The sequence below is a fragment of the Anopheles coluzzii genome, chromosome X, assembly GCF_943734685.1.
Source record: "Anopheles coluzzii chromosome X, AcolN3, whole genome shotgun sequence".
Lineage (NCBI taxonomy): Eukaryota > Metazoa > Arthropoda > Insecta > Diptera > Culicidae > Anopheles > Anopheles coluzzii.
The window spans coordinates 15,911,539-15,929,850 of record NC_064669.1 but is presented as its reverse complement, the minus strand read 5'-3'; the positions used below and the strand labels follow the sequence as shown (position 1 = coordinate 15,929,850).

The 18,312-nt window shown below is 51.6% G+C and overlaps 3 protein-coding genes across 4 annotated transcripts; 1 reads left to right on the top strand and 2 right to left on the bottom strand.

The window, feature by feature from the left end:
- Positions 1 to 2,096: 2,096 nt before the first annotated feature.
- LOC120955593 (protein tweety) lies at positions 2,097 to 10,905 on the bottom strand. Of its 2 annotated transcripts, XM_040376657.2 has the most exons (6): positions 8,924 to 10,905; positions 7,506 to 7,991; positions 7,034 to 7,416; positions 2,930 to 3,202; positions 2,622 to 2,726; positions 2,097 to 2,528 (listed from the first exon to the last, which is right to left on the bottom strand). In XM_040376657.2, exons 1-6 carry the CDS (start codon positions 9,065 to 9,067, stop codon positions 2,189 to 2,191), a joined length of 1,731 nt encoding a protein of 576 aa, XP_040232591.1. In that variant the 5' UTR covers positions 9,068 to 10,905; the 3' UTR covers positions 2,097 to 2,188. The 2 variants fall into 2 exon arrangements, with proteins under 2 accessions (XP_040232591.1, XP_040232678.1); XM_040376744.2 differs by lacking the exon at positions 2,622 to 2,726.
- Positions 10,906 to 11,511: 606 nt separating this feature from the next.
- On the bottom strand, positions 11,512 to 13,067 carry LOC120955848 (uncharacterized). The gene is made up of 3 exons (XM_040377077.2): positions 12,789 to 13,067; positions 12,275 to 12,718; positions 11,512 to 12,190 (listed from the first exon to the last, which is right to left on the bottom strand). Exons 1-3 carry the CDS (start codon positions 12,798 to 12,800, stop codon positions 11,927 to 11,929), a joined length of 720 nt encoding a protein of 239 aa, XP_040233011.1. The 5' UTR covers positions 12,801 to 13,067; the 3' UTR covers positions 11,512 to 11,926.
- Positions 13,068 to 14,227: 1,160 nt separating this feature from the next.
- On the top strand, positions 14,228 to 17,466 carry LOC120955530 (homeotic protein ocelliless-like). The gene is made up of 2 exons (XM_040376528.2): positions 14,228 to 14,817; positions 15,240 to 17,466. The coding sequence occupies exons 1-2, from the start codon at positions 14,792 to 14,794 to the stop codon at positions 16,978 to 16,980; spliced, it is 1,767 nt and encodes a 588-aa protein (XP_040232462.2). The 5' UTR covers positions 14,228 to 14,791; the 3' UTR covers positions 16,981 to 17,466.
- Positions 17,467 to 18,312: the final 846 nt, after the last annotated feature.

Sequence of the window (18,312 nt, the reverse complement as noted above, 5' to 3'; positions counted from 1 at the left end):
CGGTGAAGGACCTTTCCTATAACTTTGTCTCCATGTTTCACCGGAAACCGGAAAAGAAGATAAAAACAAGCCAAACTACGAAACAAACTCAACTCAACGACACAAACGACACTTTTGCATACTTCGAGGCGTAGTTGCGGAAAACGATGCGCCCAAAAGTATGCGATCTGCACAACAAAACCCTTCCGTTATGGCTTGCTCGAGCACTGTTACAGCAAGTTGAACAGATCTTTTAGTAAGCATCAATATTGTTTGCTGCTTTAATTGAACTTACGGAAGCAAATGTTTTTTTTTTTGCAACACGGAAATTGGTAACTTCTTTCTGAAAAAAAAATCTTAAACGAATGGGATTTAAACCGTGCAGCAGAAGAAAAAGAAACAAAAAATGGCACCAAAATTAGGCGTAAGTTTGGCGCAAAAATCCTTCACGAACCAAGTGTTGCCCTTCCCCGCCAACAAAACCACGCTCCACAGCCTACCGCTGACACGATGGATCCCACGACCGCTCTGTACACGATTCGCACGGGTTCGCAAAGGGCACCATACCCTGCGCTTCTCCCCACCTTCCCCAAAAACACTAGCATTAGCATCTAATTGTAAGAATTGTTTTAACCTTTAGTATTCTCCTTACCGCACTAGTAACCGACCCTCTCTTACAATTTTCCTACAGCGCTAAGGTGTATATGTGTATGTGTGTGTGTGGGTGTGTCTGCCTGTGTGTGTGTTTGTGTGTGTTTCTATATATATTTACGATTAGCATTTGTTCGGTTTCGTTTACTGCCGCATCGCTTTCCGGTCGATTATTGTGTTCGTTTCCGTTTTTTTCGTCCTGTGTGGTCGTGTGTATTTGCCTGTAACAATAGTAGGTGTCTTGCTGTGTTGTTCGTTTGCCCACCGATTGGCATCCCGCCCAAGGGCACAATCGGGCAGTGAAGACCCTAAAGAGTTCCATCCTTGTTTTGTTCCACGTTTTTTTCTTGTTTGTTGCACTTCAGCCGCTTTACAGCTCGGTCACCGCGTAGAAGCTGTTCTCGTCGTGCCCTGGCTTCTCCGCCAGGGCCGAGGTGTCGGCCCCGTTCGGGTCGCCGTCCCCGTTCGGCTGGCCGGCCGCCCCACTCTCCAGCAGCTCCTCGCTCGTCGGTGGCGGTGGCAACCGCAGCCCCGGATCGTCCGGGTCGCTCTGCAGCTCGAGCGGCGGCGGGGGCAGTGGCAGCGACTGGATCTGCGAGGTGGTCAGCCCGGCCGTGCCGTACCCGGACGAGGAGCCGCCCGACGAACCGGACGACCCGCCCGTCATCGGTAAGGGTAGGGGAGGCGGCGGCGGCGGCGGCAGCTGCTGGGCGGCCAGGTCGGCCGCGGTGTGCTTGCCGTTCAGCCCGTTCGGCTCAATCTTGGGCGCCGGGATCGGCTTGAGCGTGGCAAACTTGCTGCCGTTCGGGTGGTCCGTCAGCAGCTTGCGCTTGACGTAGATGTCGTCCTTGCTGGTGGGCGCAGCGCCCGCCACCCCCTTCGGTATGTCCGGCAGGGGGCAGTTGATGATCGACGGCAGCGGCTTGCTGCTGTAGCCGGGCGTCGAGCTGAACGTGGTGGTGTTGGGGTTCTTGCCGCCAGCGCTGCCCTTGTCGGCCGGGCCGCCCTCCACACCCTTGCCGGGGGCTGGATGCGGTTGCTGCTGCTGCGGCTGCTGCTGCTGCTGCGATGCCGTTTTGCCGTTCGGATCGTACCGCCCGTACTTGGCGGTCGAGTAGATGTAGATCTGCTTGTCGGTGCCGGCCCCAGGGTCGGTCGTGCAGGCGTCACTGCCCGCGACGGTCGCCACCGGCTGGGGCAGTAGCGCCTTCTGCGGGTTGCGCAGCGGTGGCAGCGGGGGCGGCGTGTCATCGCCGTAGACCGGGGGCAGCGTCGGGTGGGCCCCCGGGACCCCTGCCGCCCCGTGCAGCTTGCGGTTGATCGTCATCGTCTGGGCGGGATGAGCGTGGCCACCGGCGTGCTGCTGCTGCTGCTGGTGCAGATGGAGATGGTGGGCGGCGGCGGCGGCCGCCGTCGCTGGATCCAGCATCGCGCGCTGCTGCTGGAGCTGCTGCATCTGCAACTGCTGCTGCTGCGGCGGGTGGCTGTGGGCGTGATAGTGCTGCTGCGGGTGCATGGCGGGTGGATGGAACTTTCTATCGTTACAGGCGGCGTAACTTCAGTAGAAGTCGTTCGCGTCGAGCGTCTTGCAGTGCTTACTGAGAGTGGCGTACTTGCCGTTGTTCGGGCCGTGCAGGTGAGTCGGGCTGCTGTGGGACGGCAGCCGGCCGAGCGTGTGGGTGCCGCCGGCCCGCATCATCGCCTGGTGATGGTGCATCATGTGGGCCTGGGCCTGGGCCGCCTGTTGCGCCGCCTGGGCGTGGGCCTGCTGGTGGTGCAGCTGCTGCTGCGCCTGCTGCTGGGCCTGCTGCTGCGCCTGCTGCTGCATCTGGCCCAGGTCGTGCTTGGCGCTGCGGCCCGGATGCGCGATCGTGTGCGACCCGCTGATGACCGGCGGGCTGCATCCATACCATGAAACGAAACGAGAGCGGAAAGGGTGGAGAGAAAAGGGAGGGTTGAGCGTTTGGGTGCCCACTGGTCGCGCGACTTACCCCTTGGGATGATGTGGGAGTGTGCGAGTGTTCATGTTTGGATGGCTCTGTGGATGCAATTGGTGTGATACGTACGACTGCTCCTCGACCTGCGCATAATCATTTCTGCAAGAGAAAAACACACACACACACGCGCACAAAACCATTGCCCCGATGTGGGTCGAGATGGGGGTGGGTATGGTGGGATGGTAGTGTGAATGGGATGATTTTGTTGTCGTTGTTGTTGTCAAATTTTCCCCAATTTTCACCCTCCGGTTCATGTAAATGACTATATTCCCCATTCCCCCCTTCCCGTGCGCGCAACCTACCTCTTGCGGATGTAGATCCACGTGTGCGAATCGACCCACACCATGATGGTGAGCAGGATGGCCGCCATGAAGCTGGCGATCAGCATCAGCACCAGCCCGAGCAGGCCACACTCGCACAGGCCGCGGGTCGCCACGAGGTAGCTGTAGTGGACGGCGCGGCAGTCCACCAGCGCGGTCAGCCCGGTCAGCAGACGCTCGCACAGCTTAATGTCCGCGTTGACCGACCCAAGCTTGGGCGCTAGGCCGGCGTTCTTGAACAGTACGGGCGAGATTCTAGGAAGCGAAGCGGACGGAAGAGAAAGTACGTTAGTGTAAAAGAACAGAAAGCAGCAGACGACGAACCCCCTCCACCAGCTCAGGCTTGGCTTTGGGACAACAATGATAACTTGGCTTAATTTTTATCTAAAAGATCGATGTTTTAGAGTAAAACCTAACTGCTGAGTCCCTTATTGATTATTCTTTTCATCAATGAAATCTATAATGTTGTACCTCCAGATGGCCATTTTCTATATGTATTTATGTAATTGTTTGTTTATTATTTTATTTATTTATTTTAATTGATTTGAACGCTATGAATAAGTGAAGATTAATTCCTATTAGAAGCAAAAATTGCTTTATTCAGTATGTAGTTAAAGTGAGAGAAGAGGAGATGGGAACGGAAAGAAGGTACAGTATCGGACAGAAAGATAGGGCATTGGGTTTTTAACGCACCGTGCACCCGTTGGGCCAAGTTTATGTGTGGTTTGTATGTGTTTGTGTGTGTGTGTATGTGTGTGTATGTGTGTGTGTGTGTATGTGTGTGTGCATGTGTGTGTGTGTGTGGATGTATGTTTGAATGTGTAGTGATGTGTGTGTTTGTTTCACAAGTAGGTCGTTTCGGATAGATTTGTAAGTAGCTTTTTTGTGTTTTGGGTTAGGTTTTTGGTGTGATAAGCAGGACCACCGCCCTCGCGATCAGTTTGTTTTTGATATATTAACAATGTTACGGTCTTCTTTCGCCGTGGTCTTCTGAGGACATCCGGATGACTGGCGCGTTTCGGTTGTTCAAGCGCGTTTCAGTTGTCTAAGCACGTTTCGGTTGTCCGAAGCGCGTTTGCCACAAAAGTGCGCGATCGTTCCATTACGAACTCGATCCTTTTGCGCTTAATGCCAGCAGCAGCCATTCGCTTTTACATATGGCGCTGATAATCGGTACAACGTTTACCTCGACCCATTGTTACTAACATTGCTTGCTTGGACCGTCAAGAACGCGCTGGTTAAAAACTTGGACACGGCTGATCCCGTGCTCTGCCTGCGTTCTACTTCTATACGCGATGAATTACATCGTTGTCGAGGAGCGAAAACATCGCATGGATAAAAACTATCAACGAGTACGCGAGTAAGCGTCTTCCCTTCAAAATCGAGAACAGAATACTGCCGCGCTCATGAAACAAAACGCCCATTGAAAAGAACAACTGCGCGCCAGCTCAATGCACGCACAAAGTTTACCATTCGCACACAACGTGCAACGCAGAGATGCACGAAGGCCTTTCAATGGCGTGCACTGGAGAAACACCTGTGAGAGAATGCCGAGTTCATTGCTATTGTGCGTGTGTCCATTTCGCACCGGTGTCGCATTCACATTCATGAAACAGCACACCTGCGTTTTCGTCCGAGGAACAAGGGCTGCTGTCGATGCAAACTTTAGTTTTTATCCAAGTGTAAACGCACAATGTTTCACATGATAACACACATAATAAGAATAATTTCAACGCAATATGACATCATGGCAAGCTATGTTTTTCAGACACAAACCTGCGCACTTGCAAATACACATTAAAAAGCACACTCACTTTCTACTACTACACACACACACACACACACACAAACACACAAACACACACACACACACACACACACACACACACACACACACACACACTCACACACACACATACACACACACAAATACACACATACACACACACAAACACGAGTAACGTGGCAAAACAAGTGCACGGTGCATTGAAAAAAAGGGTCCTATCTTAATGTCCGTTACTGTACTGGGTTTTCCAAGTCACTTTAGAATGTTAACAGTGTTTTTCATCGCGTGCAAAATTTTATTCCATATCACTGTGATATTTCATTATTATTATTATTGGAAATTAGATATCAGAGTGATGTGGAATAACATTTTGCACGCGGTGAAAAACTATGTTTACATTCGAAAGTGACTTGGAGAACCCTGTATGACAATACAAGCGTCGACGTGTGGGGATAGCCAATTGAGGAGGGAGGGCAGAGGGATCTAGAAGGAACGTAGAAATGAATGGTAGAGAGATGGTTAGATCAACATCGATAGTGCCTGGGATCAAATCAACAGTAAAGCAAGACTGAGTAATATGCCGTATTTTTTCCTAATGAATCACATCCCATAAGTTGACAACGGACTGGATATGGGGTAAAGGAGACTTTCAAGCCGACTGTCAAGCCATCTTTAAGGAGAGGTGACTTTAGAGGAGACCTTCAAGTCGAGTAATGCCTCTAATACTGGTAGGACTTCATATTATGCTGGCATATTTTAATAGAGGTCAAACTAGAGCAACATACAAAATTTTAAAGCAGCAAGCAGGATCATTGAAGTCAAGTGTTGAGCGAATTAGTAGGTAGATAATTTGGCTGATTCTACTAATGATGCTATCTATATGGACAGAAAAGGTTAGTCCGTCCTCAAACAGTAGGTTTCGAATTAGATTAACACGATTTAACTGCATACCCATAAACAAATAATAATATATCAACGTACTACGAGCACAAGAAAAGGTTACTACCGAGCATTTTTCTGAACACACATTTAAAAAGTTGGACGAACACCAGCAGTACAAGGAGTTAACAAACAACTGATGGGTGAGGCGATCCCGCTCAGTTGCGATTGGAAGAAATATTTTCAAATCGTCGGCGAAGAGGAGATGGCCAGGACAGGACATAAGGATTGAACAGACATCATTTATGAAAAGAATGAAAAGAAATATGCGGATGACATCAATTTCTTTCCTCTGATTCTTTGTGTACTGATTGTGAAAAACTTCCACTCATCCTAAATTCATTAGTTGAATGATGTTCTGCTAATTGCATGTGCCTTTGTCCCTCTTTTACTCGTCCATATGCCTTCGATTATAAGCTACTCGATTTAACTCTGTCTCGAGTTTCCTCTATTTATGACCTTGGGACTACAGTTTATTGCCAGTTAATCTTCAAAAAACAATTGGAGGATGTAATAACTAAACCAAATAAAACCTTGGGATTCATATTCAGGGCTTTACCTGATTTTAGAGATCTTTCCTGTTTAGGAACTCTTTACTGCAACCTAGTTCGTCCAATTTTGGACTATGACATGGAGTTCTGCTAGTATTGAGCGATGCACTAGACTAGGAAATGTCGATGTATCTTTGGCTTACACAACTCCTTCTCTATGACTGCGACTACAATTATTTATTTTGCCATCACTAAGCCAGCGCCGTCCTGTGAGTCAAGTTTTATCGGCGGGTTACTTGCTTCATCTATTGATACTCCAGATTTGCTTGCATATGTGTCTATATGTATCTTCCCGTGGCATCAGTTGATGTCATCCTCTAGACATTGTATTGTCATACAGGGTTTTCCAAGTCACTTTCTAATGTGACATTGTTTTTCACCACCTGCAAGATGTTATTCCAAATCGCTCTGATATTAAATTTTCATCAAAATAGTTTTTAATTTCAAATAAATTTAATCTGAGATGAAATGTCGGATTAATATAGATTCACATCTTGTTTCACATTTGAAAGAGACATGGAAAACGATCCTCTGTTATCCTGTTTCAGGTAGTTAAACTATTTTCAGGATCTCTTTGAATTTAATTCGTCTTTAAATGCTTAGCTGCTCTTCTGCTCTTTTTCTTTTCAACAGTCTTCCTAATCTCTCTTTCTGTTTATGTATGTATATAAATGTATATATTTGTGACTTTTTCCACATCCTTGAATTATTGTTATTATATTGAAGTCAAGATACGATACTCAGTTAAACCTTAAAGCCAGACTGTGAAAGTAATAAAAGAATTAAATGAATTAAATGAATGAAACTCACTTGGACACGGTGCTCATCGCGTTGCGCGCATTGTTGATCGCGTTCTGTGACTCGCGCAGCCGCTGGGTGAACGGGTTCGAGCGGGAGATATCGCACTGCGTGTAGTAGAGCAGGATGTCGGCCGGCAGCTCGTGCGGCGCCTGGTGCACGAGAAAGTCGGCCGGATCGTTGCACAGGTCGCCGACGGCCACCGAGGTCGAGAGGTACAGGCCGGACATGAGCCACGAGCCGGTCACGGCCAGCAGCCCGCACACGCTGAACAGGATGAGGGCGCAGCGCGAGTGGCGCGCCACGCCGACCAGCAGCACCGCGCACAGGACGAGCAGCAGCGCCAGTATGGCGACCGTGCCGGGCCAGCGTATCAATTCCCACTGGTCTCCTTTCTGCAGCGAGACCAGAGACAAAAAACATTCGAAACTCATAAAAACCCAAGATATAAACAGGGACAGAGAGAGAGAGAGAGACAGCTTACCGTGAGGAAGTCGGTGATGGTCAGGCCCACCAGCGGGCGCCGGATGTCGTTAGCCGCGTTCTTTGCGATCGTAATGTTGCCCTTCGCGGTCAGCAGCGCCTGCTGCAGCTGCGCCAGGGCGGTCTGGTTGTTCGTCTTCTGGTCGAAGATGTCCTCCAGCTCGGTCAGCTGCTGCTGGATCTTCATCGTGAGCGTGTTCTCGAGGATGAAGGTTTGGTTGCGCACGGACGAAACTACGCCGTCCACCTTCCGGCCGGCCTGCAGCACCTCGAGCAGCCCGTTGTGCAGGTCATCGTTGCCGTACAGGCCGAGCCCGATCGCGGCACAGCACAGCACGGTAACGATCGAGAGCGTCACCTTGAGGCTGGTGATCGAGTGGGCCGGCCGGGGCTTCCGGTCGCAGCAGCGCGTCAGCAGGTAGAGCAGCAGCCCGAACAGCGACACTATCAGCAGGGCGGCCGGTATCGAGCCGAGGATTCCGAGGCTCTAGATTTGGTGGTAAAAAGACGAAAGGAATAAGAGAGAGAGGGAGAGAGAGAGAGAGAGAGAGAAAGAGTTAGAGAGATAAAGAGACAGATAATGTTAGTTCCAAGAGTCTAAAGCAGACATTCAACAGGACACAAATGTGTCAACATGAGGTCGTCTAACCGTTCGATTCATCCATCATTCTCACTGAAAGAGATGAATGAGGCCATTCAGTTCAAATTAATTATTATTCTTAAAAAAACCCGTTCCCATCCCAAAACAAATGACCCAAAAAGACATGGATGAAATGGAATTAAATTGCTCGTCACGGCACAGCCGCGGAGAAATCAATCAATCACATTCGCGAAGTAGGCTAGGCCGCGACATGTCGTCGTTGCGGTGCCAAGCATGGTCGGATAGCGGGCACCAACGCCCTATTGCAAAATGCAAATCTCCCGCCCTCCCCAGAGAGGGCATACTGCCAAATGAGATCATTAGCAGCAGGTACAGTCGGTAACAACATTTGCCACATCCGCTTCCTCTTGGCAGGCAAGTGAAGTAAAATAGAACGCCAAAAAGAGTAGAAGAAAGTGCCCTGAGCGCACAACGAACTACAAGATGTATCGAACGTCCCCAAAGCGCCTTGAAGCACCTAATAAGCACGAGACGCTGTACGGGTTGCAGAAATTGAGGCGCTCCAGAAGCGAAATCAAGTGGATAATGCAAGGATAATGCATGCCACCACCCGAGATAGCGGGCAACCATTGTTGCATATTCTCGCTCTACCTTACTACCACACTCGCATGCTTGCTCTCTCTCTCTCTCTCTCTCTCTCTCTCTCTCTCTCTCTCTCTCTCTCTCTCTATTATATACACACGCGCATACTCACATTCTACGGTAAGAAAGAAAAGCAACAACAACAACAAAAAACGGTTCAATGCAAGTTTAATCACCTCGAGATAGACATCATTTGATGGGCGAAATGTGTTGTTGATCCGGTGGAAGGTGATGTTGTAGTGGGGCAGGGCGTGCAGCAGCTTCGCTATCAGCGGCACCCGATATTGATCGTCGTCCTCGGCCATCCCCAGGTAGCCCATGGTGGCGGCCGGGGTTTAGGAATGCTTCCGCCGCCCGCTAGCGACCCTTTACACCGGGGCAGACCGCGCTGTGCTGGCCGTCTTCAATGCAGCTGGTTGAAGCTGATGTAGGAGAGAGGGGAAGGAGGGATGGGATTTGTGCGGAAGAGTGAGGAGGAAAAGTGTGTAAGAGAAAGAGAGAGAGAGGAGCGGTCCCCTCGCTGGCCCAGTTTGAATGGTGCGGAGTTTGAGCTGATGGATGATGGACGCCAGCACAACACCGCACGGCCAGCTTTGGTTCGGGAGCGCACTACGGAGACACTACGGGAGTTCACTTCCGTTCTTTTTGTTGTTTTTGAAGCAGCCAGGACTCGCGGGGGAGGTACCACGACGTCTTCCTGTACCGCGGAGAGCGACCTGAGCTGAGCGGATGTCTTCCCGATGACGCACCAGGGAGGAGACAGTGCGTCACCAAATCCCTGGGATCGCTGGGTGCCTGGTCTGCGAGACGTGCCAGGCGACGGTATCGAACTCTGAAGAGGCTGCTCTTGAGCAAAACCTAACTCCCTGTGCCTGTGCCTCTATTGTCTGGGAACGCTTTTAAGATGTTCTCGCTTGCCAGCTTTTCGGCTTTTGAAGTTATCACTGCAGTGCCATTACTTCGGCACACATACACATACACACAAACGACACTCTTCTCTCACTGTGTCTGTGTGAGATGGCGATAAGCGGAGGCCCTCCTGCGCTGCTGCTACTCAGGATCTTCAATGTCCATGCGGGCTGCCGGGCAGATGTTTGCCCCGACGACCCTCCGGGGAAGTTGGTTCCGCGCCGCGGGTTGTCGCCCAGATGCTCGGCCACTGGGAATGGCTGTACGGGCTGCACACCCACACCCGACGACGGTACAAGGCTCTGCTGCTTCTCGTGCGATGACGGCTCACTGGCATTGCGTGCCGTGCCAACCACCGTTGCCGTTGCCCGTCGACTGCATCGCCGCAAAAAAAGGTTGTCGCCCCCCCCCCGGGGTCTCAGCAGCCTTCGTGCGCCATCGCCCACAGCTTTGACGGATGAATCACCGGGACTTACTCGCTAGGGTCTAGCAGGGAGGTGACGGTGTATGTATTTTTTTTTTCTTGTATATTTCCTCTACTCCTGTAGGACAAAAACGCAAATTCTGTGCTATCACACACACTCACGGTACACGTACACAAGGATAAACACGCGCGCACACGCACCCAGGCTCTTTGTTGTGCGCACCCGAGGCGCGTCTGTGCGAGACAGCGAACGAACGAGAGTGAGCAGAGCGTCCTTTTTTTTTGCTTCTTCACTTCTGTCCCTTCCTGCCGTTCTGCTCCCTTTTGCACGGCTGCGAAATAGGGCGCAGGGAGCAACGCACGGGATTCGTGCTGTTCTGTCACGTTTTTTGTTGCACACGAATTCACTTTAATTTCAATTTTGATTGGAGTTCTGGATAAAAAAAAACTCCTGCAGGATTTTCACCGGGCGCGTTTTCTACAAGGTTCTGGCTCACAAATCACACCCCTTTTTTCTGCTGAGTTGAACGCAACACAGCACTGTTCGGGGACTGCACGCTTTGCCCTACTTTCACTACAGCACACCGCGCACGTACGTGCCCAATCGACGATCGTGTCACGAATTCGTGTTTGCACGTTTTGCGTCCCAACGTCCCAAGGCAACACAACCGACCAGGAGAAACCGTGCGGTACTCGCCTAAACGCAAACACGTCGTCGTCGTGCTGGCGTTGCCTTCAATGCTCCGGTCACACCCTTGTTTTCTTTTTTCGTCATCCTCCGACGGCGAACGCTGGCTTGGGCCTGGAAGTCTGGACTGTGGTCGGTGCTGCCTGCCTGCCGTGCCAGGATAACTCGGGCTGCGAGAGCGTCCCTGACGAAATTGCCGGAGAGTCCGAGCGAGCTGGCGAAGGTGTGAAGAGCGAGCAGACAGAACAATGCTGAATGAGCGGGAGAGTGAGAGAGACATCAAGCAGACATGTCTATGGAAGTTGAGATTGCGAGAATACCCGGTTCGGCCACGGAAGTGAGAACAGAGAGTGGAAAACTACGGGAAGTACGAAGGGATGATAACAGGAAGAGGGGTGTCGTTTTTGTTTGCATAGAAGGGAGTTGTAGGGTAAAGGACCTTTCACATACTCTCGCTCTCTCGCTCAAACACATACATACACAATGACATCTGCGAAGCTCTCTTCTGACTTGATTCTCAGAACAGCACATGCTTTCCCAAAATGGCTCTCTTGGAAAATAGGATCTGCTGGAAAAGCCCGAGTACGAGCACCCAGAGTTTCTCAACCCTCGCAGCTCTGCCGACGACGACGACGGCTCCCCATTATCCGGGGCGTACCGCTTTTACGCTTTACGATCTCCAGACCGAAACGGGCCAGCCACACCTCTTCACTGCCAACTGTATTCAACATTGGGACAAGGTTCTGCAATCAGTTTGCTGCTATCGTCCATCTTGTGGAAAGACTCTCCTAGTGGCTAGACAACTCAGCAAACCCAAAAAGACGTCACGCGAGTAATGAGGACGCATGATCGTATCTTCCCGTATGTGACACATCAGACACGTTGCTTTATTATGAGGACCACGATATTTATTCTAGTGGTATCCGTTCTTCCCAAAAGAAAGACACCGCACACACACACACCCCTCACAGACGTCGAGTGGCAAACGGAGGCCTACCTCGCATTTTTGGCACAGTAAAAGCAAAGCCTGGGTAGCGGACAAGTTGACAGTGTATTTTAGCAACCTCAGGACGGCACCGCTGAAACGCCCTCCTATTCCGGTTATCGTTCCAGGTTGGGATCGATGCGACCGAAAGCCCGGGTGTCCACGGTGGACCGTCAGATCGAGCACTGGCAGGCGGCCGCAATGGTGACCGTCTTGAAACGCCAGTACTCGCGCAGCGGCTCCGGCAGCAGCGTGGAGTGGTGGTCCTGCTCGCCCGACTCGTTGTCCGACCGCTTGGTCAGCACGCGCACCTTATACGGGATCTCCTTGCAGCTGGAGCCGCGCCAACACTTCCGGCTGTTGGCGCTCCGGTTCTGGCAGATCGCATTCACGATGTAGCGTGGGAAGTGCGTGTAGCCAAGATCGAGCAGCTCGTACTGTGGGAGAATTCGAAACGAATGATCTACCGAGCTCCTTTCCTGAGAATGTCCCCGAGCACCGAGGATCGGGACGGACCTTACCTTTGTCTGGCACGCACATGACGATGGGTACTGGGCGTACAGGTCGGTCGATATCTCCCGGTTAAAGTCGGAACGCTTACGGGTCACGAACCCAGCCATGCTGGAGCCGTCCGGCGCTTCGGGGCGCTCCTCCGCATTTCCCGGCGACGCCGGCGAGTACCCGGCAGCCTTTGCCGAGCCCGCCGCCAGATGGCGCAGATAGTACCGGGCCCAGTCGTACTTGTGCAAACGGTCGGCCAGCGGGAAACAGTTCAGTGGTCCCCCGTCGGTCGGTTCCGATGGTTCCGTTTGCTTGCCTGGCCCGGATTCGGATGGGTCACGCATCGGCGGACCATCCGAGTCGCCGAGCTTCTGGAACGCTTCGCTTGGGAACACCTCCGCGTACTTTAGTCGGCCATCGATGGGCGCCAATATCAAACCGAACAGAAAACCACACACAACCAGCTGCGGGACAGGAGTACAAAGATTTTTAGCTCTTCTTTAGCAAACTCCTAAGCAATGCCTCTGCACTCACCGTTAACTTCATGTTTTGTTGAGCTAAACTAGAGCCTGTTGCAATAGCCTGCAATAGCTCCCTTGGGCGATGCCAAATCCACCAGACACTTCACCAGTTCATCACTACGCCGCGTCCAATTCAGAGTAAATCCAGCAACAAGATGGCCTGGCACGGAGATTACCTGGACGGCCAACAACTGGTGTACCACTAACCAGCGTCCACGTACGCTTGCTACGCTTTTATAATACACCGGGGCTGCGTAGCTCGAATTGGAGTGCATCCAGTGGATGGCGTCGTTGCCAGTGGTTACTAATGGACGACAGGTCGCCCCCGAAATGGCGCCACGATATAAAATTACCTTGCTATACGGAGCTAAACCATTGTGTTTTGTGCATCTCTATCTTCATCCACACACGAGCACGGATTGGACCTACTTCCTGTTGTTCCTGCCTTGTTATCAGAACTCGTCTTCGCTTTTCCACGGATTCCAGCAACGGGTTTGCTGCAGGTGCGTTGAAATAAGAACAATGGAATTCCGGTGGGTGTGATGACGCTTGCTCATTGATAAAATGTATGCCTTGGAGGAGGAGTTATTATACGTGTACTGCGGTAATATGACTCGTTGACTGGGACGCGTGTATTTCGGGAAAATGATTCAACCGCCTTTGAACTAGTTCTGAGCTATAAGCTACATCTCTATTGGACAGTTGTTGTAGTTTGTGTTCTTTATAGAGGCTCTGGCTACAATGAAGTTCTTTCGCAATGAAGGTTAATTGCGTTTGAAAAACAAAAACGAAACATTACTCCTGAAAACTGAAGGTCATCGGCGTCGCACCAACCCGGAAGATGCACGTGATGCGTAAAGTCGCATCACTTGGCTAGGCCGAGTAATTCCTGATTGCATCCGTTATGGCGTTGCGAACGGGGCGGCCGTTAAGCTGTAAAGGCACGCCACACCACTTGATGGTGCAAACCCTAGAAACTTGAAGGGCGGAAGAGAAATGGATACCCTCGCTCACACACACAAACACATACACTCACACACAAATGCACACCGACCAGGCTGAGACTGCGGCGAAAAATGTTGGATTGTTTCCTTTTTACATTTGTTTTATTTTTTCGTTTGTTGTCCCAAAGTACTGACAGGAAAATGGTACTTAAATCTTTAGATATTCCCCAGGCTAGTGCGAGAGGAAACGAGCGGGTGGGGGAAAAGGGAGTTCTGGACTGTAAGGAATTCGAACACCGCATGTATGGGTTTCTGGACGCTACAACATTCCTTCAAAAGCCCTGAACCTGAGGAGCCTCAATATGGTAGAGCGAAATAGAAGCTGTAGAATGGTGCGCGTTGTCAACCCCCCGACCAACCAGTAAGCCACCAGGCGGGGAGGAGGGCCGGGACATAATCGCAACAAGGTATTGGATGAATGGGGGGGGGGCTCTACCTGGAACTGGAGGGACGGGGTGGGTCCTGCAATCGGTACCGGTGCAATCGAAGGGCGATTTGCGCTCCCCGTCCGGTCGGCTTACTGCGGCAACTGGAACTGGAGCAGCCACTCGACACTCTGCAGGCGCTTATGTCTCGCGACCCACGACGCCCGGGAAGGCTGGCTGGACGGGACGCGGGCAGAGACAAAGAATGCACACACATACACACGCGAACTCCAGGCAGGTCCAGCACTTCACGGAGGCAATGGAAGCCGTAGCAATGTCCCGTCCACCATTCTGCCCTGACAGGTACAGGCACAGTGTAGAGCGTGTCGCGTCCAAAACGCACGCTGATCGGATCGATCGATTCCTGCGGAAGGTGATGGCAGTGCACACCACCAGCGCCACCACCATCACCACCGATAAGGCAAAGTTGAGAATCGAAGAAGCGGTGCACGGCTGCGAGCGACACAGTTCGATCCGATGCGACCGACCGGACGGGCCAGAAACGGTTACCAGACATCGCACCAGCTGGACGCAGGGCCGTCTGAATCCCGTACTATACGCCTCAGGGATTCTTCTGGTTCGCCGTGATGAAGCGAAAGCAGCGCCGCTACAGGTATGGCACCTACGCCCACACGATGGACTAAGTGGATGTGCAAGTGATTATTAGTGGCGGTGGTGGGAAGGGGAAGATATGAAGAGTATTCGCAAAGCACGCTATACGCAGTCCTTGGATAGGCTTACTGTGTGGTTCTGTTACAGTTTTTCAATCGATTTTCCCTTGTGCTCAGTTTATAGCAAAAAAAAACACGTTCTTATGAAGTTTGCACGAATGACAAATTTCACAGTGATCTTCCTCAAACACAGAAATCACCTAGAAGAAACCCCTTGCAGAACACACTGGAGCATAACACGTTCCAGTATACCTCCAGCCTTATCAGAGCGCATCTCTGCACATTCAAACCTCAAAACAGTGTGCATCCTCAAACAGCACGCCCTTCCACACTAATCCGCAACCTTCTTCAATCCGCCTTCCAGAACGACGTTCAACTCGCTCCAGCTGCAGGAGCTCGAGCGTGCCTTCCAGCGGACGCACTACCCGGACGTGTTCTTTCGCGAGGAGCTGGCGGTGCGCATCGATCTTACCGAGGCGCGCGTCCAGGTCTGGTTCCAGAACCGGCGGGCCAAGTGGCGCAAGAGCGAAAAGACTACCGGTGGCGGACCAGGCGGCGGCGACCCCGACCAGGACGGGCAGGACGTGCTCTCCACCAGTACAGGGGCAGCGACGACCTGTCCGCGCGCAGACGGCACGGGCGATACTGGGCTGCTGGGTGCTGAGGTGGGCCTGCTGGTGGACGCGGCCGATGCGACCGGCAGCAGCCGAATGCTGAACGACGACGAAGACGACGATGGGCTGGGACTTTCGGACGAGGTCCTGCACGGGATGGGCGGGGGACTGAAGTCCCAGCACCATTCCCAAGCGGTGGCCTCACTGGGCGGGTTGGGTAAAAGCGATGCGATGTCGGGCGAACAGGCTGGACATCACCTGCATCATCATCTACAGCAGCAGCAGCAGCATCACCAGCACCATGTAGGACCTGGCGCGAGAACATCACTGCTGGATACGGTGGATGTGGTGCTGCCGGGAAGTTCGAGCAGCTCGGGGCTTACCTTCGACGGGGGCTCCCTGCACGGTATGACGCTTGGGTTAGCAGACGATCCGACCGGCCCGGGTGTCGTCAGCTCGTCCGGCTACAGTGTAGTTGATGCGGAGCTGCCCCGCCTCACGATTGGCTCGCTGTCGTCGCCGGGCCGACTGTCGCCCAACCTGTTCCTGAACCTCAACTTTGACCATCTGAACTCGCTCGATGGCAGCCGGTCGAGCAGTTTGACGTTCGAGTGGAACAGCTTTACCGGCGCCAGTACGACCACCTCGTCCACGACGAAGCTAACACCCACCGGCACACCGTACACCACGACCTCCACCTCCGTCAGCAGCTCTGCCGACGGCTGCCTTGGGACGGTCAGTGCGGCCAGCCAGGATAGTGGCGGCTGCTGCACGCTACACTCAAACGATGGGCCCGCGCAGTCGCTACATCACCATGCACAGCAGCAGCAGCTTCAACAGCATCAGCACCACCACCATCATCATCATCAGCAGCAGCAGCATCCGAGCTCGGTGTATGAGGACGAGATGAAGTTCCTGCACGTGGACCACTTCGGTGCGATGGAGAGCTTCAAGCACGAGTCCCTCTTCAACCTCGATCAAACGTTGCTGAGCGCGTCCGGACCACCGGGCGCCAACGATCAACCGATCACGCTGCTTCAGCAACCGTCCACACACCATCAGCAGCTGGCAACGGCACACCAGCAGCACCATCACCATCAACAGCAGCAGCAGGTACTGTGCGGCACACATTCGGCGCAAAAGAGTTCGCTCCAACAGCAGCAGCAGCAGCAGCATCATCATCATCATCACCATCACCATCATCATCATCAGGCTGGGTCGGTGCAGCATCATCACCACGGGCACCACAGCCTTGGTGTGCTGGTGGACGAGCTGTCCGGCTTTCCGTCGCTCGCGGACCACCATCATGGTGGTGGGTCGGGGGAGGACGAACCGACCAGCGGGCAACCACCTGGAGCTGCTGCTACCTGCGGGGACGATCCGCAGCGGAGCTCTCCGTCCGAGCTGCTCGACCTCGAGCGCCCGATTAACATCCACATTAACGTGGAGGACGGACTCGACACGCTACACTCGGATGACGGCAAGTTTTGACGGCAGGCCCCATCCCCGCCAATCCGTATGTCGATGATTGAAACGCCATTTTACAGCTAGATGCCAGTAGGAAGGGAACTACACCTCCCGAAACCAAAAAATAACAGTGCCAGAACAGTGGTTGAGTGTGTGGGTGTGAAGGCTCATTTCAGTGAATCTTTATCGGTCGGACTTCAGCAAGTTACCAAGCAACGACAGCGCACGCCACCGATTCACAAACCCTTGTAGCGTGTATGGGTTACGGTTTTTTTTCTGTTTTGTTTCTTTGTTATCTATTTATTCTCCCGACGACAGCCATCAAGCGTTCTTCACCAAGTGCTCAAGCGTTACCTTTTTTTTTGTTTTACGTGTACGTTACGTGGGGAAATTTTTAACCATACTGTGCCATGCTCGCTACACGTCATCTATTTGTGTGTAGTTGGAGTTGAAGGTTTGAGATAAAATAAAAAGATTTAGACCGTGTTAGACGAACCTGTTTCACAACCAGTTGTGAGTGTGTGTTTGTGTATCTCTCCATGTATTTGCTTTTTTGGAATACTAATGGCCAAGCAAGTACTCAGGATCCTTAGGATTTTCATTATCTTTACCTTGAGCCGAATACAAAGAACTCTCGAGAATGCCCACTTCAGACACCGAGCTCTTTTGTGCATCATCATATCCTGCTCGTCTTCACCATCGTCAGGATGTCGGGGTCTTCAAACGACCAGATAAATCGCCGAAATCTATCGCCTTGGGGCGCATTTCGAGCACTTTAGAAGGGACACCTGCAAAAGTGAACTCATTTCCACAGGGTGGGGTTTTTGCTGAATAATTTTCTATGTCAGATGTTGAGCTCTAGTAATTAATGCTATTTTGAATTTGATGTTGCCCTCAAAATCTCAGAAAACATTCCACCAGCCACGATATTTTTGTTCTTTTTTCATTTTAATATTGGTTATTACGTTAAGTTGAGGTTGAACTTCTTCAGCTCTTTGCTGTTATTACTCATTGCGAGCATTTTAAGTTTCATTTCGGTTACTCATAGGAGATTAGTAAGGTACGGATTAGTTAGGTTTGGGAACTGTTAAACCATTTGGATGACAATTTGGAATAAACTTGAACTTGTACTTCAATGACAAGATCTGTGATGTTTGAGATAATAATGTCTAGATTGGGAGCGTAGTTCCTGTTCTTTCCAATTTCCAACAGGGAAAATCCAGCCACTTAAAACCATGAGCCATGCCTTAATTGGGACGTACAATCAACACAAGTCTATTCTGGAATGTCTGTTATCAATTCTGCCCCAATTCGAGTGACTTCAGGTAAAATATTTAATATATATATATATATATA

Coding starts and splice junctions, on each gene's coding strand:
- LOC120955593 (XM_040376657.2), bottom strand. CDS start 9,067: ATGGGCTACCTGGGGATGGCCGAGGACGACGATCAATATCGGGTGCCG. Junction 7,992..8,923: donor CAAATGATGTCTATCTCGAG/GTGATTAAACTT, acceptor CACCAAATCTAG/AGCCTCGGAATCCTCGGCTC. Junction 7,417..7,505: donor CCATCACCGACTTCCTCACG/GTAAGCTGTCTC, acceptor GTCTCGCTGCAG/AAAGGAGACCAGTGGGAATT.
- LOC120955848 (XM_040377077.2), bottom strand. Junction 12,191..12,274: donor CATGTGCGTGCCAGACAAAG/GTAAGGTCCGTC, acceptor ATTCTCCCACAG/TACGAGCTGCTCGATCTTGG.
- LOC120955530 (XM_040376528.2), top strand. CDS start 14,792: ATGAAGCGAAAGCAGCGCCGCTACAG. Junction 14,818..15,239: donor CGAAAGCAGCGCCGCTACAG/GTATGGCACCTA, acceptor TCCGCCTTCCAG/AACGACGTTCAACTCGCTCC.